Source organism: Lontra canadensis, unplaced genomic scaffold (assembly GCF_010015895.1).
Source record: "Lontra canadensis isolate GAN:19392208 unplaced genomic scaffold, GSC_riverotter_1.0 scaffold35, whole genome shotgun sequence".
NCBI lineage: Eukaryota > Metazoa > Chordata > Mammalia > Carnivora > Mustelidae > Lontra > Lontra canadensis.
Genome location: NW_022631029.1, coordinates 392268 through 415883, shown reverse-complemented (window position 1 = coordinate 415883; position 23616 = coordinate 392268). Strand labels below are relative to the sequence as shown.

At 40.3% G+C, this 23616-nt stretch overlaps 1 protein-coding gene across 1 annotated transcript; it reads left to right on the top strand.

The window, feature by feature from the left end:
* Positions 1-12553: 12553 nt before the first annotated feature.
* LOC116874041 (olfactory receptor 7A5-like) lies at positions 12554-13483 on the top strand. Its single transcript, XM_032868470.1, has one exon. It carries the CDS (start codon positions 12554-12556, stop codon positions 13481-13483), a length of 930 nt encoding a protein of 309 aa, XP_032724361.1.
* Positions 13484-23616: the final 10133 nt, after the last annotated feature.

The window sequence follows — 23616 nt, the reverse complement described above, 5'->3', positions numbered from 1 at the left end:
CCCAGGGACTGCGACTCGGAACCTGCTCTGCCAGCAGCCAAGGGGGGATTTATATGGGCTCTGCAACACCCACAGAAGAACAGACTGAGGCTTCTCTCTGAGAGGGAGGTCAGGGTGCAGTTTGCTTTCCTCTAAACCTACAAAAATCATCAAAAGCAGTCAAGGCAAGAGGAAAAAAAAAAAGGTGAACAAACATAAAAACCTCCAGAGAACAAAAGCCTGAAAAAACCGGTTTCCTCAGAGCCCACCCCCTTGAAAGGGACTGGAGGACTTAACTCAGGGAACATCATTGACTGAAAACCCATGTGGCAGGCCCCTCCCCCAGAAAACCAACCAGGAAAGAAAAAAAAAAAAAAAAGGACTACAAGAGAACCACGTCCACTACTTCATAGGACAACTTTTATTTTTAATTTGTTCCCACTATTCTGGCTATTTTTTTATATAGATAATTTTTTAACCTATTTACCATCACAGCGAACTCTCCAGTACATCAAATTCCATAATAACCTTCTAACCTGAACTTTTTGATACATACACCTGTGTTTTTCTTTTGCATTTCTATTTTTTGAAATTTTTTAAAATTTTAGTTTAGTTTATTCTAGTTTATTCCTTTTTTATTCTTATTTTCTAATATTCATTAGAGTTAAACTTCAAAGTAATACCCTTTCCCCAATCAATACTACCCCTATAGGTAAACCAATTTTTAATCCCCCTTTAGCCTAGGAAAGTTGAGTCCTTTAACAAAGATATCAAGATACATCCAGCAAGAATCAAAACAACCTTCCTCGCCCACACTGAGAATTTATAACCACTCTCCCATCTTTTTCTTCCACCAGTGTTTCTGTGTTTTTGCGTTTGTCCTGATAGTATATAAAGCTTACACTTGGGGTTCTTTTCGACAAGGTTCTTCCTTTATTTGCATATATATATATATTTTTCTCTTGTTATATACTTTTATTAGTCTTTCTGTTTGTCTGTTTTTGTTTGTATACCTCATAAATCTTACCTTGGGGCTCATTTGGGCTGAACCTTCTCTTTCATCTTCCTTTTCTTTCCTGTCTCTCTCTCTCTCTTTTTTCTTTTTTTTTTCTTTTTTCTCTCATTTGGGTGGGGAATCCTGATGGCTCAGAAGTGTACCAGGGTGCACCCAGACTGCACCACGGTCGATACAACCAGCTACATCTGTTCAGTCATCTCTCACAAAAATGACTAGGAGGAGGAATGCTCAACAGAAGAAAAATACAGAGGATGGACCTTCTGCAACAGAGCTAACAGCTATGAACATGGACAATGTGTTGGAAAGAGAATTCAGGCTAACAATTATCCAAGCAATAGCTAGGTTGGAGAAAGCCATGGATGACCAAACAGAATTGATTAGGGCTGAGCTGAAAGCGACCAGACAGGATGTTGAAAATGTTATGGCAGACATAAAAGCTACCAGGGCTGAGGTTCACAATGCTCTCAATGAGTTCCAATCTAATCTAAATTCTCTCAAAGCTAGGGTAACTGAGACAGAAGATAGAATTAGTGATCTGGAGGACAAACAGGTAGAGAGAAAGGATCAAGAGGAAGCCTGGAACAAACAGCTTAGAAACCATGAAAACAGAATCAGAGAAATAAATGATGCCATGAAACGTTCCAACGTCAAAATTATTGGAATCCCTGAAGGGGAGGAGAAAGAAAGAAATCTAGAAGATATAGTGGAACAAGTTCTTCATGAAAATTTTCCCAATCTCGCGAATGGAACCAGCGTTCATGTACTAGAGGCCGAACAGTCTCCACCCAAAATTATAGATTCCAAAAAAACATCAAGGCACCTGATAGTCAAATTGAGGAATCATAATTGTAGGTATAATCTCTTGAAAGCTGCTAGGACAAAGAGGCTCCTTACTTACAGAGGAAAGCCCAATAGAATAACGTCAGACCTGTCCACAGAGACCTGGCTAGCCAGAAAGGGCTGGCAAGATATATTCAGGGCACTAAATGAGAAGAACATGCAGTCAAGAACACTTATCCAGCAAGACAGACATTCAAAATGGGTGGAGAGATAAAGAGTTTCCCAGACCGGCAAGGCTTCAAAGACTATGCAACCACCAAGCCAACACTGCAGGAAATATTAAGGGGGGTTCTATAAAAGAGGAAAAATCCTAAGAATAGCATTGAACAGAAATATAGAGACAATCTACAGAAAGAAAGACTTCAAAGGTAACACAATGTCAATAAAAATGTATCTATCAATAATCACTCTCAATGTGAATGGCCTAAATGCACCCATAAAACAGCACAGGGTTGCCGTTTGGATAAAACGAAAGGCCCCATCCATATGTTGTCTACAAGAGACCCATTTTGAACCTAAACATACAGCCGGACTGAAAGTGAAGGGGTGGAGAAGCATCTTTCATGCCAATGGGCCTCAAAAGAAGGCTGAGGTAGTGATTCTCATATCAGTTAAATTAGATTTTAAACTAAAGACTGTAGTCAGAGATACAGAAGGACACTACATCATTCTTCAAGGGACTATCCACTGAGATGATCTAACAATTGTAAATATCTATGTCCCCAAATGGGAGCAGCCAATTACATAAGAAAACTGTTAATCAAGAGAAAGAGTCATATTGATATGAATACATTAATAGTAGGAGTAGTGTTCATCATCACTAGCCATCAGGGAGATTCAAATTAAAACCACATTGAGATATCACCTTACACCAGTTAGAATGGCCAAATTGGCAAGACAGGAAACAACATGTGTTGGAGGGGATGTGGAGAAAGGGGAATCCTCTTACACTCTTGGTGGGAGTGCAAGTTGGTGCAGCCACTTTGGAGAACAGTGTGGAGATTCCTCAAGAAATTAAAAGTGGAACTTACCTATGACACTGCAATTGCACTACTGGGTATTTACCCCAAAGATACAGATGGAGTGAAAAGAAGGGCCATCTGTACCCCAATGTTTACAGCAGCAATGGCCACGGTTGCCAAACTGTGAAAAAAAACAAGATGCCCTTCAATGTACGAATCGATAAGGAAGATGTGGTCCATATACACTATGGAGTATTATGCCTCCATCAGAAAGGATGAATCCCCAACTTTTGTAGCAACATGGACAGGACTGGAAGAGATTATGCTGAGTGAAATAAGTCAAGCAGAGAGAGTCAATTATCATATGGTTTCACTTATTTGTGGAGCATAACATATAGCATGGAGGACATGGGGAGTTAGGAGAAGGGAGTTGGAGGAAATTGGAAGGGGAGGTGAACCATGAGAGACTATGGACTCTGAAAAACTATCTGAAGGGTTTGAAGAGGTGGGGGGGTGGGAGGTTGAGGGAACCAGGTGGTGGGTATTAGAGAGGGCACGGATTGCATGGAGCCCTGGGTGTGGTACAAAAACAATTAATACTGTTATGCTGAAAATAAATAAAAAAATGATACAAAAAACTAATTTCAGAAAGATATTGTGACTTATAAACAATGGTGTGTTCATATTTTTAGATCCCTACAAAAATCTTCAATGGGCAGTTTTATGTAATGTGCATTTTTATACATATGGGCACTCATATGCACACACACAGATCCATTATTGTTGATCTTTTCTGTCACAGGTAAACTTGAGAGAAATTGGGAGAGGATAAGAATGAAAATAATGAATATTTAGATTAGCATGAAAGTTAATGTATGTAAAAAATTAGACACAAAGATTTAAGAGAGAACAAATCACCTTAAGGATTCACTTTTTCTATGTTAATAGCTGCAAGTCAGCATGGTTCATGGCATGGGAAATTTTCTGTACCAGCTGCTGGGGTTTAACAACTCAAAAGTGACCCCAGATTCCTTTTTCTACTCGAAGTATGACATCAACATGATGTATCCTTATCCAAGAGAATATGAATAAATAAAACCAAAGCTGAATTATTTCCTTTGAACAAAGTGTTATTGGATTAATGTCTGGATTAAATTGTTGCATGGTTGTAACAAATGACCATGCTGCTGATTGAAAACAAATCTGTTTATTTTCTGATAGTTCTGGAAGTCACAAGTCTGAAATAGGTTTCTCTGGGCTAAAATCACTCTGTCTGTAGAGAAGAGTTCATTCTAGAGGTCTGGGGAGAAGAGGTTTTCTCACCTGCTCCAGCTGTAGAGCCACCTTTAAACCCTGACTCATGTGCCCTCCCTTTATCTTCAAAGTCAGCAACATAACATCTCAAAATCTCTATGTGACTCCAAATCTTCTACCTTCCTCTTCCACAGTTGGAGGACCCTTTTGATCTATCAGGACCACCTGGATAATCAGAATAACTTTATGCTAGGGTCAGCTGACTAGTAATGTTAATATCATTTGCAACCTCATTTTTCCCTTGCCATGACACAAGACATATCCACAGATTCTATAGATTAAGATGTGGAAATATTTGGTGATTTTATTCTGCATACTAAAAGTCCTTTTCAGAGGTATGTTTGATATCAACTCAGGGGCCCACACTTTGGAGAATCAAACACAAAATATGTTTTAGTCTCTAGGGTGAGTACTTAGACTTTTCTCTCCAAACCACACATGAAAAGGGTCACATCGCTCATTTATTAACACCCCAAAGCTAAAAAAGGTAAAGCAAACCCTCAACTAAATAAATTCAATATCATCTCAAAGTTAAGGGAAAGTGCTGGGAGGTTAGAATTCTGGAAGGCAGGTAAGGTCATGAGAAAGAGGAATACAGAACTGGATTCACCTGACTTCTAATCTGGTCTCCTAGGAGCAGAATCAGCAGGAAAAGTTTCCTTTCTCTCCACACCAGTGCCACAGGGGGAACAGAGTGCTCTGAGGTGGGAGTCCCAATGGAAACAGTGCCTAATGAGCAGACATAGGGAGCTCCAAGTATCTCATCTGCTGCAGAACATCAGCAAGTGAAGCCTTGGACTGGACAGGACATGGTTTTTGCTTTTGTGTTCCTAAGTCTGGCTGGGGGACCCATACTTCACTGCTTCCTGCCATTCTGTCTGGGAACAGAGCTTTGGTCTCCATAATCAACCATCCAGGGAAGAATTGGGACCTCCACACAGAGACTTTCATTTCATAGATCCCACCCAGGTGAGTCTCAGAGATCAACAATTATTTAGGAGAGGACCAGAGAGAATGAAACTGGAGAACATTTCCTGAGGTCACCTGAGACTTGGTAGATTCATTTATAATTAATTTATGTAGTGTGCTCAAAAGAGAAGTGTCCATTGGACCCAGCAACACAGGCATCATTGTTGACAATATGTGGTGAGAATGGAAGACTCATTGGATGAGACAGGGGAAGGGACTGTGGGACCTAATGTGGTTCCAGTGAAATTAGAACATATCAAAGGAGTTTTCAGCAGAGGGGAGCAGGAAAACAGAGTGTTAAGATCTGAGGCATATGCACTGAACGTTTTAAGACGTGGTGTTTTTTAGCATGTTCTGGATTTATAGAAAGACCCAGACTCATGAAGGTAACTATTCCCTTGCAACAGAATTTCCTGAGACAAATTTCTCAGCATCTTCTATCAAGGTGAGTATTCATATAAAAACTTTGTGTTTCGTATGCAAAAAGGGGTATGTTCACTAGCTTTACTTTGTAATGCTTCATTATCAAGAGGTGTGTAAATAATGGTGACATTTATGAAAATAAGAGAAAACTCAGCCAAATCTGTTCATTGGTGAAAATAACTCATTTACTCACAGGGAGGAACTGTACTGTAAGCTTCTTGCATGTAGTAACTAATGCTGTCTGTCACCCTAGACAGCAGGGTGGATGGATACTGCTATCCCCACTATTTGAGTGAGGACATTCACATTTGGAATGGATTGGTTGTCTCTACCAAGTTCAAACATCTTATATGTGGTAGAACTGATGTTCAAAACCTGGTTTTCTGATTCCAAACATTTTGCACTTAAAATCATTAGGAAGTCTTTTATTATTTCATCTTTAAAAATCCCCTGCTATTGTCCTACATTGTGTGCTACACTGTGTATTTTCTGTTGTAAATTGCAGGTTTATTCCCTTTGCCTGTTTTTCTAGAGGGATAGTCAATCAGTAAAATGTCTTGACATCATAAAAATACCACTCTTTTCTTGTTTAGATATATTGCTATCTTCCTGCTTTGTTAATTATTCTGGGCATCAGGGCATGTGGACTGGGGCTGAAATGCTGCCAGAACCAGGGATGCTTTCTGCTCATCACAGTCTCTCAGGGACCCCCTGAGCTTATTAGGTCTCTTTTGACCCTTGTGTCTATTTCTTTCCTGTATTTTTGAACCTTATTTTTTTCTTTTTTTTTTTTAAATTTCTTTCAGCGTAACAGTATTCATTGTTTTTGCACCACACCCAGTGCTCCATGCAATCCGTACCCTCTCTAATACCCACTACCTGGTTCCCCCAACCTCCCACCTCCTGCTCCTTCAAAACCCTCAGATTGTTTTTCAGAGTCCATAGTCTCTCATGGTTCACCTCCCCCTCCAATTTCCCTCAACTCCCTTCTCCACTCCATCTCCCCTTGTCCTCCCTGCCATTTGTTATGCTCCACAAATAAGTGAAACCATATGATAATTGACTCTCTCTGCTTGACTTATTTCACTCATGATAATCTCTTTTTTATGTTTATTTAAATACAGGACACAGTGTGATCACATCAAAATGGAACGACGTGTTTCCTTGTCTTGGGGAGGCTTACTAACTAGAATTTAGGTACCATTTACACATTCTTCAGGATGAAGATAATTTGATCTTGACAACTTTCCTTATACCATTTCTTTCACCATTATTGTGGCTGGTGGTGAGAAAGGCATGATAGTAACACAGTGTCAGTCAGGAGGCCAGAGGGCACCGTGTGTGTGTGTGTGTGTGTGTGTGTGTGAGTGTGCGTGTGTGTGTGTGTGTGTGAATGATTGTTGTGGGGCATGAGCAGTCCTCAGGACAATGGTACCTGAGTTCATATACTCCAACATGTGACCCTTAAATGCCAGAATGGTAACCAACATATGGAAATAATGAAGGGATCTATGTCTATTCAAAGAATACTATGGAACAAAACTAATAAAATGCAAAGAACACCACTGAAGGAAGGACTCCCTGTGTCTTGAAGTCCCATCAATGGCAGGAAAGCCACCTCCTTCCTCAACATTCTCTGCCACCACCTCTCATCTGTCTCCCTCTTGCTCATTCCCTCACCACACTGACTACATTTGAGATTTGCATAGCTGAAGTAAGTGCCTTCTTCAGGGTCTTTGCTCTGTTATTCCTGTTGGTCATCCACCTCCCCCAGATATCCTTCTGTCTCCTGCTTAGTCTTTCTGGAAGTCTCTTTTAAAATGCCACTATCTTGGCATGTTTTCCTGAATTTCTATTAAAACGTAGCATTCTCCCCACCCACTCTGTTTTGTACTTACCTATTTTTTCCTTCACAGAACCTGTCACTGTCTGACATTACATATTATTTTTTATTTTATTATGTATATTCTTTCTCCATTATAGGACTGTAAGGGCTTTTTTTCCCTCCATGTTTTTATTTAAATTCCAATTAGTTAACATACAGTGCAATAGTAGTTTTTGGTGTAGAATTTAGTGATTTAACCCCACCATAAACACTGAGTGCTCATTACCACAAATGCCTTCCTTAATACCCATCATCTATTTCACTCATCCCCCATCCACCTCCCTCCAAAATCCCTCTGTTCTGTATATATAAGAATGTTTCCTATTTTACCACAGTTTTTTTTTCCTCCCACTCTGTTAGTTTGTTAAGTTTCTTATATTCCACACATGAGTGAAATCATATGGTGATTGTCTTTCTCTGGCTGAGCAATATTCCACTATATATGTGTGTGTGTGTATGTATATATATGTATATATACATATATATACATACACACACACACATACCAACTCTTTTTTATCCATTCATCAGTTGGTGGATATTTGGGCTCTCTCCATAGTTAGGCTATTGTTGATAATGTTGCTATAAACATTAGGATGCATGTACCCCTTCAAATTAGTATTTTTCTTCCTTTGGATAAATATCCAGTAGTGCAATCTATCGTATGGGAGAAGATACTTGCAAGTGACATATCTCATAAAGAATTAGTAGCCAAAATCTATTAAGAACTTATTAAGCTCAACACACCCCCCCAAAATAAACAAGTTAAGAAATGGGCGAAGACAGGAAAAGACATTTTTCCCACGACAACATAACAGATGACTAACAGATACATGAAAATATACTCAACATCACTCATCATCAGGGCAATATGCATCAAAACTATAATAAGATATAACTTCACACCAGTCAGAATAGATAAAATTAAAACATGGGAAAAAACAGGTATTTTAAAGGTGAGGAGAAAGGGGAACCCTCTTGCATTTTTGGTGGGAATGTAAACTGGTCCAGACATTCTGGAAAACATTATGGAAGTTCCTTAAAATGTTAAAAATAGAGCTACCCTACAACCCAGCAAGTGAACTACTATATATTTGCACAAAGGATGTAGGGACTTTTGTATCATAGAACACTATGGTCTTTGTCTAGAGGTCAGTGCTCAACATATATTCCCCAAATGCAGGAAAGCATTTCTCATTAAAACTGTGACACCTTTTATCCATTTCTAGTTTATCTTTTTGTACGGTGTAAGAAAATGGTCGAGTTTCATTATTCTACAGATAGCTGTCCAGTTTTCCCAGCACCATTTATTGAAGAGACTCTTTTTTCCACTGTATATTTTTTCCTGCTTTGTCAAAGATTATTTGACCATAGAGTTGAGGACCCATTTCTGGGCTCTCTACTCTGTTCCACTGATCTGTGTGTCTGTTTTTATGCCAGTACCATGCTGTCTTGGTGGTCACAGCTTTGTAGTAAAGCTTGAAATCAGGCAACGTGATGCTGCCAATTATTTTTTTATTTTGTTTTTCAACATTTCCTTAGCAATTCGGGGTCTCTTCTGAATCCATACAAATTTTAGGATTATTTGCTCCAGCTCTTTGAAAAATACCGGTGGAATTTTGATCAGAGTGGCATTAAAAGTATAGATTGCTCTAGGCAGTATAGACATTTTAACAATGTTTATTCTTCTGATCCACGAGCATGGAATGGTCTTCCATCTTTTTGTGTCTTCTTCAATTTCTTTCATGAGTGTTCTGTAGTTCCTCGAGTACAGATCCTTTACCTCTTTGGTTAGGTTTATTCCCAGGTATCTAATGGTTCTTGGTGCTATAGTAAATGGAATCGATTCTCTAATGTCCCTTTCTGTATTTTCACTGTTAGTGTATAAAAAATCCACTGATTTCTGTACATTGACTTTGTATCCTGCCACATTACTGAATTGTTATATGAGTTCTAGTAGTTTGGGGGTGGAGACTTTTGGGTTTTCCATATAAAGAATCATGTCATCTGCGAAGAGAGAGAGTTTGACTTCTTCCTTGCCAATTTGGATACCTTTTATTTCTCTTTGTTGTCTGATTGCTGTTCCTAGGACTTCTAATACTATGTTGAACAAGAGTGGTGAGAGTGGGCATCCTTGTCATGTTCCTGATCTCAATGGGAATGCTGTGAGCTTTTTCCCATTGAGGAGGATATGTGCTTTGGGTCTTTTATAGATAAATTTTTTGAAGTTCAGGAATGTTCCCTCTATCCCTATCCTTTGAAGCATTTTAGTCAGGAACGGATGCTGGATTTTGTCAAATGCTTTGTCTGCATCAATTGAGAGGACCATGTGGTTCTTCTCTCTTCTCTTATTGATTTGTTCTATCACATTGATTGATTTGCAAATGTTGAACTATCCTTGTAGCCCAGGGATGAATCCCACCTGGTCATGGGGGATAATCTTTTTAATGTGCTGTTGGATCCTGTTTGAAGGACCTCAACATGAGACAGGAATCCATCAGAATCCTAGAGGAAAACATAGGCAGTAAACTTTTCGATATCGGCCACAGCAACTTCTTTCAAGATATGTCTCCAAAGGCAAAGGAAACAAAAGTGAAAATGAACTTTTGGGACTTCATCAAGATCAAAAGCTTCTGCACAGCAAAGGAAACAGTCAACAAAACAAAGAGGCAACCTACGGAATGGGAGAAGATATTTGCAAATGACAGTACAGACAAAAGGTTGATATCCAGAATCTATAAAGAACTTCTCAAACTCAACACACACAAAACAGAGAATCATATCAAAAAAATGGGCAGAAGATATGAACAGACACTTCTCCAATGAAGACTTACAAATGGCTATCAGACACATGAAAAAATGTTCATCATTGAATCAGGGAGATTCAAATTAAAACCACATAGAGATACCACCTTACACCAGTTAGAATGGCCAAAATTAGCAAGACAGGAAACAACATGTGTTGGAGGGGATGTGGAGAAAGGGGAACCCTCTTACACTGTTGGTGGGAATGCAAGTTGGTGCAGCCACTTTGGAGAACAGTGTGGAGATTCCACAAGAAATTAAAAATAGAGCTTCCCTATAACCCTGCAATTGCACTACTGGATATTTATCCCAAAGATACAGATGGAGTGAAAAGAAGGGTCATCTGTACCCCAATGTTTTAGCAACAATGGCCACGGTCACTGAACTGTGGAAAGAACAGATGCCCTTCAACGTACGAATGGATAAAGAAGATGTGGTCCATATACACTATGGAGTATTATGCCTCCATCAGAAAGGATGAATCCCCAACTTTTGTAGCAACATGGACGGGACTGGAAGAGATTATGCTGAGTGAAATAAGTCAAGCAGAGATAGTCAATTATCGTACGGTTTCACTCATTTGTGGAGCATAACAAATAGCATGGAGGACATGGGGAGATGGAGAGGTGAAGGGAGTTGAGGGAAATCGGAGGGCGAGGTGAACCATGAGAGACTATGGGCTCTGAAAAACAACTTAGGGTTTTGAAGGGGCAGGGTGTGAGAGGTTGGGAGAGTCAGGTGTTGGGTATTATGGAGGGCACACATTGCATGGAACACTGGGTGTGGTGCAAAAACAATAAATTCTGTTACGCTGAAAAGACAACAAACAAACAAAAAACTGTGACACCTGTCTTCTTAGAGATAGGACTGAATGGACAGGAATTCCTAATCAGAGATGTCAGGCATCTTTTCTTAAATGGGATCAGATCTGTACAAAAAATATATATCTATTTCTTGTTGGCAAAATATAAAATGTAGCATGTCATTCTGTTAATAATGCCCATTTGTCCCTAATTAAAAGTATAATGAAGTATTACCTCACACCTGTCAAAATGGCTAAAATAAACAACACAGGAAACAGCTGTTGTTGGTGAGGATGTTTAGGAACACTCTTGCCCTATTGGGAATGCAAACTCGTCCACCAATCTGAAAACAGTATCTAGTTTCCTCAAAATGTAAACAAACAAACAAACAAACAAAACCAAAAAATACCCCAAACTCTATCATCCAACAATTGCACTGCTGGGGTATTTATGCAAAGAATAGAAAAATACTACTTCAAAGGGATACATGCACTGAGATGATTTTAGCAGCACTATCTAATCTACAATAGCCAAACTATGAAAATAGCCCAGGTGTTAGTCAACAGATGAATGAAGAAGATGGTGTGTGTGTGTGTGTGTGTGTGTGTGTGTGTGTGTGTGTGTGTGTATGTGTGTGTGTGTACACATTTGCAATGACATGGATGGAACTAGAGAGTATTATGCTAAGCGAAAGAAGTCAGTCAGAGAAAGACAAGGGTCATACGATTTCAGTCATATGTGGAACGGTTGCCAAACTGTGGAAAGAACCAAGATGCCCTTCAACGGACTAATGGATAAGGAAGATATGGTCCATATACACTATGGAGTATTATGCCTCCATCAGAAAGGATGAATCCCCAACTTTTGTAGCAACATGGACAGGACTGGAAGAGATTATGCTGAGTGAAATAAGTGAAGCAGAGAGAGTCAATTATCATATGGTTTCACTTATTTGTGGAGCATAACAAATAGCATGGAGGTCATGGGGAGTTAGGAGAAGGGACCTGGGGGAAATTGGAAGGGGAGGTGAACAATGAGAGACTATGGACTCTGAAAAACAATCTGAAGGGTTTGAAGAGGAGGAGGGTGGGAGGTTGGGGGAACCAGGTGGTGGGTATTAGAGAGGGCACAGATTGCATGGAGCACTGGGTGTGGTACAAAAACAATGAATACTGTTATGTTGAAAATAAATTTTAAAAATGATTAAAAAAAAGAAACAAAAGAAATAAGCATTGGGGAAAAAAGAGAAAAAGGCAAATCAAGAAACAAACATAGTCTTAACTACAGCCAACACATTGAGGTTTTCCAGACAGGAGATGGTGGGGGTGGGTGGGTGAAATAGATGATGGGGATTAAGGAAGGCACTTGTGATGAGAATTAGATGATGCATGGAAGTGTTAAGTCACTCTATTGGGCACTTGAAACAAAATTTACACTTTAGGTTAACTAATTGGCATTTAAAGTTAAAAAAGAAGAATAAATAAATAAATGAAGCTCATTTATGTGAACAATTTTATGTTCTCTTTTTTTCTTTCCTTGTAGTCACTTCCACCACATGGAAGCAGGCAATGATACAGGAATTTCAGAGTTTCTTCTCCTGGGATTTTCAGAGGACCCAGAACTGCAGCCCCTCATATTTGGGTTTTTCCTCTCTATGTACCTGATCACTGTGGTTGGAAACCTGCCCATCATCCTGGCCATCAGCTCAGACTCCCACCTCCACACTCCCATGTACTACTTCCTGACCAACCCGTCCTTTGCAGACATCTGTTTCACCTCCACCCCCATCCCCAAGATGCTGGTGAATATACAAACAGAGAGAAAAGTCATAACCTTTGCAGGCTGCATCACACAGATGTACTTTTTCCTACTCTTTGCAGGCTGGGATGACTTTCTCCTGACTGTGATGGCCTATGACCTCTTTGTGGCCATCTGTCACCCCTTGCACTACATGGTCATCATGAACCCTCAGCTTTGTGGACTGCTGGTTCTGGTGTCCTGGGTCATCAGTGCTCTGAATTCCTCATTACAGAGCTTAATGTTGTTGCAGCTGTCCTTTTGTACAGAGGTGGAAATCCCCCATTTTTTCTGTGAACTCAACCAGGTAGTTGGGCATGCCTGTTCTGATACCTTTCTTAATGACATGGTGATTAATTTTGCAACTGTAGTGCTCGGTGGTGGTCCCCTTGCTGGGATCCTTTATTCGTACTCTAAGATCATTTCCTCCATACATAGAATATCATCAGCTCAGGGCAAGTATAAAGCATTTTCCACCTGTACATCTCACCTCTCTGTTGTCTCATTTTATTGTACAAGCGTAGGAGTGTACCTTAGCTCTGCAGCTACCCAGAGTTCCCACGCAAGTGCTGAGGGCTCAGTGATGTACACATTGGTCACACCCATGCTGAACCCCTTCATCTACAGCCTGAGGAACAGAGACATAAAGAAGGCTCTGAAAAGAATCACTGGGGTTCTAGTGATGTAAAGGCCAATGGTTCTTGGGTTGAAGAAGTGCCCATGATTGCAGGACTCACAGCCTCAGAGCTGGAACTGCTATTTTTTGATCAGTCTGTAGAAGTAGAACCTGTTCCTTCTACTTACTTCCTGGAATTTCCATTTGCTTGAATAATTCAACTTCTCCATACATTTAAGTAACTCACTTTATTAAGCTTCTGCTCTGTCTGATATATAGACAGGTTACCCTTTGTCTATTTTCATATAATCCTAATATTTTCCCCAACCTTGGTCACAAATGCTTAGAAATTTCTGTATCTTACATGGGGCAAGTTGGAAATCTTAAAAATAATTTAATTCTAATGATTTTTACTATGCCAATTAAATTTTCCCTAGACTTCCCAAAAGAATAGTCATGAGTTATGTTCTTCATTTGGAAGTAACTACATTTGGCCACAAAGCCCTTCACATAACTTTGTTGTAGAAAATACAAAACCCCAGTTTTCACCTTGAGTCTGTCAGGCTTTTTACATCAGTACCCTCATTCCTCCTCCTGATAATGTGGACTGTACTTTGTTCTGTTTAAGTCTCCTGCTGCTGATAGGAATGCTCAGGGTACGAAAGCCCAGGCACTCCCCCACACTCTTGTGCTTGTGGACATTCCCACAGATGCTTCCCTGACCAGAGCTTCTGCTCTTGCTGAATCAGCCCTTAGATTCTTACTGTGATTGCAAGACACACCCCAGCAACACCCATCAAAGAACTCTAACAAAACCAGGCATATTTTCCACAGGTCCTGGAGGGCACAGGGTGTGCCCAAAGGCCATTCATGGAGGTCTCAGTGGTGGAGAGATGTATTGAGAGGTACAGAGCCTCTGTAAGGGATCAACATTTATTAGGGTCCATGACCAGAGTGGGGTTAGTGGGTTTACACTTTATTGGAGATTTTTATATGATTAGAATTTGGGTGCTGAAGTAGAAAAGCAGGGTCAACCATGTGTCAATATTGAAGTTTACCAAGGGCTTTTTTGAAGAGGTACTTCATTGGGGGTGGGAAAGCAACCTGGTTCCTTATAGGGTAATTGTTACACACACCTGACAATGAGTTTATTCAACTTGGCTGCCTTTGAAATGCATGCCTCAGAAATCAAAAACTTAATATCAGGCATTTATTCTACAAACATGATTTTGTGTTTCTGAAATGATCTCCTGCTTTTATTCTGTGAGTCAGCTCCCTGTCCAGAAAACCTACCAGAGCCATGGCAAACACTGATGAGCAAGTATGTATCTTCCAGTGGAGTCTACATGGAAAGACAAATTTGAATAGATTGACCAGGTATATTCTTAGTGTCAGGATAACCATAAATATGATGATGCAAAATTTCAAAAACTTTATTTTATTACTACACAAAATATTTCTTTTTTCCCTACTTTCCTTTATTTATTTATTTTTTTATATATCACAGTTCATGCTGTACACGTATTTATTGAAGCATGGAAGTTTGGTGTCCACAACTGAGGGCGGTTTTTCATTGAGCTGAAGGGTTGCTTAGTATCTTGTATATTTTATCACCAAATTATCTTCCTGTTTCTATTTGAAATCTCCCAATGCTACCTGCTAACATGACTCTCTCTATTGTTACACAAAATTTCTTTTTATTTTTTTAATTTTTTTCAGCATAACAGTATTCATTGTTTTTGTACCACATCCAGTGCTCCATGCAATCTGTGCCCTCTCTAATACCCACCACCTTGTTCCCCCAACATCCCACCCCCCACCTCTTCTTTATCTCCTAATATTTGTCACAAATTCTAGGAGATGGCGAATGAACAGTATCAACATCATCCATTTCATACATTCTTCCTGCTCAGAAATGTTTTCCCTCTGCATTGTCAGAGGATGCTTCTTAGGAGAGCTGGATGTCCTGCCAGTCATGTGGTTTAGGGTCACTAGTTCTTCTGCACAAACATGCTTGTCCTTCAAACTCTCCTAGTGACCTAGAAGGAATCCCACAGGGGTGCCTGGGTGGCTCAGTGGGTTAAGCCTCTGCCTTTAGCTCAGGTCATGATCTTGGGGTCCTGGGATCGAGCCCCACGTCGGGCTCTCTGCTCAGCAGGGAGCCTGCTTCCTGCTCTCTCTCTGCCTGCCTCTATGCCTCCTTGTGATCTCTGTCTGTCAAATAAATAAATAAAAATTTTTTTTAAAAAGAGAAGGAATCCCACATATAGTCACTTGTTCATAAGGTCATCAGAAATAAACTTGAATGTCAGAACGATCATGACTGCTCTTCTCATTTGTCAGATTATATTCCACAAACAAAAACAGTGCATGTTCTACTTGTCTCAGATCTGTTCACTTGTATTGTTGTCCCCAGCTCTTGCTGTGTAACAGGTTGTTCTTGTCAAATGGGATATCATACTGATGCAGGCTGGCTGACCACAACGGTCAAGAAGGAAGTGGTGAGGTATTTTTGGTACAAAAGGTGCTTTTATTATAGCATGGGGACAGGACCCGGGGGCAGAAAGAACTGCCCTGGGATTGTGAGAAGTAACTGATTCTGTTCTTTTAAATTTATGGGGGGGGGGTAGAGGTAATGTAAGTTGCTAAGGAATTTCTTTATACTGAATGTGAGGTTTACAGGTTCTTGGAGGTCAGACTCTTATCAAGCTAAGATTGCTATCAGTCTGTAATGCAACATCAACACTAAGGCAGCCATGAGTTCCTGGAGGAATGCCATCCTCTGCATGTCCCAGGGATACATCAGGGGCTGCAGGTTACAAGGAGAGTGGCTTCTAACTGCATTTCTCTTGTCTTTGCTCTCCTCATCACTAATCCCTTTATGATCAAATGAATATCCCGGGAAGCATTTCTGGTCTCTGCTGGGCTCCTCATGGGTCTGGAGTCAAGTGTGAATCTCTGCATTGTATTTCTAAGGATCATCCATGTTATGTATATGGCTGTAGTGTTCTTCTGTCTGTCTTATTACTACATTTCTATAGGTGAAATATTCTTCCATTCAGAAATTAAATGAATTTATGTGAATTATTTTAATTTCATCCCACTTTTCCTACATCCATAATTAGCACTTGTTTTCCTTCACTGGTAGAAGAGCTCTCTCCCAAACCTTCAATGAAGAGTCAGCTATCTGTGCTCTATATCCTACTCTTGGCCTTACATCATAAACATTTTCCCACTTAATTCAATTACCAAAGTATAATGACACATTATAATCTCCATATTTAAAGTATACATTTTGTTGAATTAGAAGAGCATCATGAAAATGAAGAGTACATAGTGCAAGTTTCCATATGTGTATAATTTAAGAATGTTACATAAACTGTAATTGCTATGTTAGCTAATATTAAAATTTTTAAGATCCCTGAGTCTTTTTCCTTATTTCTGAAAGCAGGGTGGAATACAGAACATAATTTCTTATGAATGCTGTAAGAAAAGAATGAAATACATGGAAATTAATCTTATACTCCAAAGAAAATATTCTAGTGTAGTGGTTGTATCTAGTGTGTGTTTGTACACATTTTTCTTTCAAATAAACACACTCCCCACATGTGTACACACACAAATGATCCCTGATTTCATCTTTTATGCAGAAAGGAAACATAAGGGAGATTTGAAGAGGATAGCCCTGGAAAGAATAAATGTTTGAATAAACATTAAATAAAAGGATGCAGAAATGTAGACACAAAATTGTAAATTACAATGGATCACCTTAATTTTTACCATGAGTTCCTTTCCTATATCACTGCTTCAAGGCCTCGGAGTCAGACCACAGGCACATTTATGCCTTGAGGAATTCATTGAACCACCTGATGGGGGAGAATATCTCCAAATAGATTTAAATATTTTTAATTAATGTGGCTTCTTTTTTAAAAAAATTCATTTACTTATTTGAGAGAGAGTGTGTGAGCAGGAGGGAGGGGCAGAGGGAGAGGGAAAAGCAGACTCTCTGGTCATCAGGTTGCCCCAGGCGGGCCTCAATTCCAGGTCACCCAGAAATCATGACCTCAGCTAAAGACAAATCCTTAAACTACTGAGCCACCAAGGCACCCCTTAATATGGGTTATTTAAATGCAAATTGCCCTTATCCAAGGGAAGCTGATGAACAAATTGGAAGGCTTAAACTCGGTTCCCTCAAATAATTTATTGACTATGTTCATATGAGATTCTGCTTGCTCCTGTAAAATATCCCCACATTAGATGCTTAAATCAAGCACATATGTCCTCCTACAGTTCTGGAGTCAGAAGCTTGAAAGGAATCTCATCAGGCTAATAGCAACATTTCTGCAGGGTTAATTCCTGGAGACTAAAGGGAGAATCTGTTTCCTTTCCAATTCCAGTCTTTCTTTCTGGCCACCTGTATTTCTGGGCTCCTGGCTCTTCCTCCACCTTCAGAATCAGCAGGGTAAGTATTTTCGGTCTCTCTGACACCAACGTTTTTGTCTCCCTCAACATTGGAGGATAGCTGTTACTACATTTGTTCCACCTGGTAAATCATGGCCAATCTTTTTATTTTAATGGCAGCTGATTAACAACCCTGTTCAACCTGCCATCTATACCTTCTTTGCTATAGCAAATAACATGCTAAAGGTACGAGGGATTAGGATGTGTCATATTTGGGAGGGCCTTATTCTGCCTTTTACAATGTCTTTTTCAGAATTGTAATATTTTGTTTTACTCATAAAAGAAATGAACATTCAATTTACATAGCCTCATGAATGAATGAATACACTATGAGGGAAACAAAGGCAAGAGACATACAGCTTGAATTAAATCTCCTTACAGCTTCCAGTTGACTGAGAGATACCCAAAACATGAAGAGCATGATACTCCTCAAGGAACTCATAGCTGTCTTCATGCCTAATGTTTTGTTTTATTAAAGGCCAAAGTCAACTTAACAGCCACAAGCCCCTCAAGGTCCTGAAAGACTTGCTTCCAAATTCCTTAGAGACTTACGCTATCCTTAACACCCACTAACTAAAAAGTATATAATTAGTCACTCCTCACAATCCCAGTGCAGCTCTCTGTCCACAGGTCCTGCCCCCATGCAGTAATAAAATCAACTTTTTGCACTGTAGAACCTTTCAAGATTCTCTCTTGACTGTTGGGCTTGACATCACCCATCATATACTATTCCTTCAGAATTACATGTATTTGGTGCAGAAGACTTAAAACTGAGTAAAGGGCAGGTGAGGCTAGGTATGGACAGACAGGTAAGGGGCTATGTGAGCAGTCTCACATAGGAGACTACGTGACCAGTCTCACAGAAATCCCAGATGTGGAGAAATATTGTAGATGAGATATTACTGAGAGAGAAAGGAACATAAGGAATCCATCTCGTTTGCCCTAAGTATAAATGAGATATTTACATGATAGTTACCAATTCACCTTGTTTGTCCTAAATGCTATGAATGAGATATTTACCAAGTTCCCTGTTCACTTTTCTATGAAAGGCCAGCCATAAAAGCCCTTAGTGGAAACCCAGTCAGAATCCTCCTTACTCTAGAGAGCTTTTTCCCCCTTTTCTTTTATGTTCTCTCCTTCACTTAATAAACTTTCCTTCACTTAACCCTTTTGTGTCTACAAGATTCATTCTTCAACTCCATTCTTCAACCCTGCAAAGAAAAACCCTACACCTATCTCTTACACAGGAACACAGACCAGGACCTGCACATCAGCATTACCTGGGAGCTGGTCAGAAATGCAGAATCTCTGGGCCACCCAGGACCTGTGATCAGATCCTACATTTGTACTGGGGTCTGGGTTGTTTCACAGACACATCGAAGTTGGATAGATGCTAGTTTAGAAAGATTTCAAGATACTGTGGTTGACATTTGCACCAGGATAATACTATGGGGATGCTTTCTTTTTAATTGTATATGTTCAGCAGCATCCCTTCAGACATTGCCAAACCTTCCCCAGGCAAATTCATTACTTTCTTTTTCTTAATTTCTTTTCAGCGAAAAAGTATTCATTGTTTTTGCACCACACCCAGTGCTCCATGCAATACATGCCCTCCCTAATACCCACCACCTGGTTCCACCAACCTCCCACCCTCCGACCCTTCAAAAGCCTCAGGTTGTTTTTCAGAGTCCATAGTCTCTCATGGTAAACCTCCCCTTCCAATTTCCCTCAACTCCCTTCTCCTCTCCATCTCCCCATGTCCTCCATGTTATTTGTTATGCTCCACAAATAAGTGAAACCATATGATAATTGACTCTCTCTGCTTGACTTATTTCACTCAGCATAATCTCTTCCAGTCCCGTCCATGTTGCTACAAAAGTTGGGGATTCATCCTTTCTGATGGAGGCATCATACTCCATCGTGTATATGGACCACATCTTCCTTATCCATTCATCTGTTGAAGGGCATCTTGGTTCTTTCCACAGTTTGGCAACCGTGGCCATTGCTGCTATAAACATTGGGGTACAGATGGCCCTTCTTTTCACTACATCTGTATCTTTGGGGTAAATACCCAGTAGTGCAATTTCAGGGTCATAGGGAAGCTCTATTTTTAATTTCTTGAGAAATCTCCACACTGTTCTCCAAAGTGGCTACACCAACTTGCATTCCCACCAACAGTGGAAGAGGGTTCCCCTTTCTCCACATCCCCTCCAACACATGTTGTTTCCTGTCTTGCTAATTTTGGCCATTCTAACTGGTGTAAGGTGGTATCTCTATGTGGTTTTAATTTGAATCTCCCTGATGGCTAGCGATGATGAACATTTTTTCATGTGTCTGATAGCCATTTGTATGTCTTCATTGGAGAACTGTCTGTTCACATCTTCTGCCCATTTTTGGATACGATTATCTGTTTTCTGTGTGTTGAGTTTGGGGAGTTCTTTATAGATCCTGGATATCAGCCTTTTGTGTGTACTGTCATTTGCAAATATCTTCTCCCATTCCGTGGTTTGCCTCTTTGTTTTGTTGACTATTTCCTTTGCTGTGCAGAAGCTTTTGATTTTGATGAAGTCCCAAAAGTTCATTTTGGCTTTTGTTTCCTTTGCCTTTGGAAACATATCTTGAAAGAAGTTGCTGTGGCTGATATTGAAGAGTTTACTGCCTATATTCTCCTCTAGGATTCTGATGGATTCCTGTTTCACGTTGAGGTCTTTGATCCATTTTGAGTCTATCTTTGTGTACGGTGTAAGAATGGTCAAGTTTCATTCTCCTACATATAGCTCTCCAATTTTCCCAGCACCATTTATTGAAGAGACTGTCTTTTTACCACTGTATATTTTTTCCTGTTTTGTCGAAGATTATTTGACCATAGAGTTGAGGGTCCATATCTGGGCTCTCTACTGTGTTCCACTGGTCTATGTGTCTGTTTTTATGCCAGTACCATGCTGTCTTGGTGATCATAGCTTTGTAGTAAAGCTTGAAATCAGGCAATGTGATGCCCCCAGTTGTATTTTTGTTTTTCAACATTTCCTTAGCAATTCGGGGTCTCTTCTGATTCCATACAAATTTTTGGATTATTTGCTCCAGCTCTTTGAAAAATACCGGTGGAATTTTGATCGGAATGGCATTAAAAGTAGAGATGGCTCTAGGCAGTATAGACATTTTAACAATGTTTATTCTTCTGATCCACGAGCATGGAATGGTCTTCCATCTTTTTGTGTCTTCTTCAATTTCTTTCATGAGTGTTCTGTAGCTCCTCAAGTACAGATCCTTTACCTCTTTGATTAGGTTTATTCCCAGTTATCTTATGGTTCTTGGTGCTATAGTAAATGGAATTGATTCTCTAATGTCCCTTTCTGTATTTTCATTATTAGTGTATAAGAAAGCCACGGATTTCTGTACATTGACTTTGTATCCTGCCACGTTACTGAATTGCTGTATGAGTTCTAGTAGTCTGGGGGTGGAGTCTTTTGGGTTTTCCATATAAAGAATCATGTCATCTGCGAAGAGAGAGAGTTTGACTTCTTCATTGCCAATTTGGATACCTTTTATTTCTCTTTGTTGTCTGAATCCTGTTGCTAGGACTTCTAATACTATGTTGAACAAGAGTGGTGAGAGTGGGCATCCTTGTCGTGTTCCTGATCTCAACGGAAAGACTGCAAGCTTTTTCCCATTGAGGATGATATTTGTTGTGGTTCTTTCATAGATAGATTTGATGAAGTTCAGGAATGTTCCCTCTATCCTTATACTTTGAAGCGTTTTTATCAGGAACGGATGCTGGATTTTGTCAAATGCTTTTTTCAGAATCAGTTGAGAGGACCATGTGGTTCTTCTCTCTTCTCTTATTGATTTGTTCTATCACATTGATTGATTTGCGAATGTTGAACCATCCTTGTAGCCCAGGGATGAATCACACCTGGTCATGGTGGATAATCTTTTGAATGTGCTGTTGGATCCTGTTTGCTAGGATCTTGTTGAGAATCTTAGCATCCATATTCATCAGTGTTATTGGTCTGAAATTCTCCTTTTTGGTAGGGTCTTTGCCTGGTTTGGGGATCAGAGTAATTTAAAAATTTTTAAAAAAGATTAAAAAAATACAATAAAATAATTTGTAAATGAAAATAATTAAAAAAAAAGAAAAGAAAAACACGGGTGCATGTATCAAAAGGTTCAGGTTAAAAGGTTATTATGGAATTTGATATACTGGATATCTCACTGTGATTGTAAATAGGTTTAAAAATTATCTATATATATAAAAAAAAGAACCAGAATAGTGGGAACGAGTTAAAAATAAAAGTTGTATCTAGGAAGTAGTGGTGGTTGTTCTCTTGTAGTCTTTTTTTTTTTTTTTTCTTTCCTGGTTGGTTTTCTGGGGGAGGGGCCTGCCACGTGGGTTTTCAGTCAATGATGTTTCTTGGAGTTAAGTCCTCCTGTGCCCTCAAGGGGGTGGGCTCTAAGGAAACCGGTTTTTCAGGCTTTTGTTCTCTTGAGGTTTTTATATTTGTTCATTTGTTCTCTCGCCTTGGTCGTTTTTGCTGGTTTTTGGAGGTTTAGAGGAAAGCAAACTGCACCCCGACCTACCTCTCAGAGAGAAGCCTCAGTCTGTTCCCCTCTGGGTGTTCCAGAGCACATTAAGTTTCCCCTGGGCCGCTGGCAGAGCAGGTTCTGAGTCAAGGTCCCTGGAGATGCAGGATCTCCTGCTTGTACCCAAAACCACAGCAGCAGCAGCTGCCTGGGCAGCTCCAGACCACCAGAGAGGTTCCAAGCAGCGATAGCACACAGATTTTCCTGCTGGCCCAGGCTGGGAGTGCCTGGTCTTTCCAGGTCTGAGAGCGAAATTCTTGCAGTGCACCTCTCTCAGGGGAGGGTGTGGGGCACGCGGGTCTCAGGCTCTGATAGCAAGGCTTGTGTCTAAAAGTGCCACACTAGCACCTGTGCGCACCTCTCTCAGGGGCGGTTGTAGGGCGCGCACATCTCAGGCTCTGATAGCATGGCACAGTGTTGTTGTCTGGCGAGGCTCCCAGCCCCTCACGGGATCCGGACCCCACGCATTCTTGGGCGTGCTAGTGGCTCAGGGACCAAGAACTGGTTTCTCTGCCGCACTCTCTCTGGCTCAGCACCAGGGAAGGCTGTCCTGGGTCCGGGGACTTAAGCCCCTGTCCCTAACTGCCCCGATTCTCACAATTTCCCCCTATGGTCCTTTGCTCTTTTTGAGTGCTTTCAACCAGACTCCAAGTTAATGCTGGTCCCCAGATGCGGGGGACTCTTGTATTGGGGTATTAGTTTCCAATCAGTCTCCTCTGGTGGCTCCCTCCCCCTTTTGTTTATCTTCAGATATCAGTCCGACATTCCCACTCCACTTTACCTGCTCACTGGTACCTTCTGTCCCTGTAGAGATCCAGATGTGTACAATTCTGATCTTAGGCTGATTTAATGGGTGATTGGAGTTCTTTGGTAGGTAATCAGTTCACTTTAAGGTACAGGTTGAAACGGTGCCTCCTCCTACTTCCCCGCCATCTTCCAATCATTAGTTTTTGACGTAGTCTTCAATAATTCATTATTTGCGTATAATACCCAGTGTCATTAGCAACACATGTGCTCCTTAATACCCTTCACCAGGCTACCCTATCTCCCCACCCACTACCCTCTAAAACTCTCAGATTGTTTCCAGGAGTTGCTGATCTCTCATGGTTTCTCTCTCTCACTGATTCTCTCCTCTTCAGTTTTCCCTTCTTTCCCCTAATGTC

Excerpts from the sequence above, each read along its gene's own strand:
- LOC116874041 (XM_032868470.1), top strand. The coding sequence starts at position 12,554 with ATGGAAGCAGGCAATGATACAGGAATTTCAGAGTTTCTTCTCCTGGGA.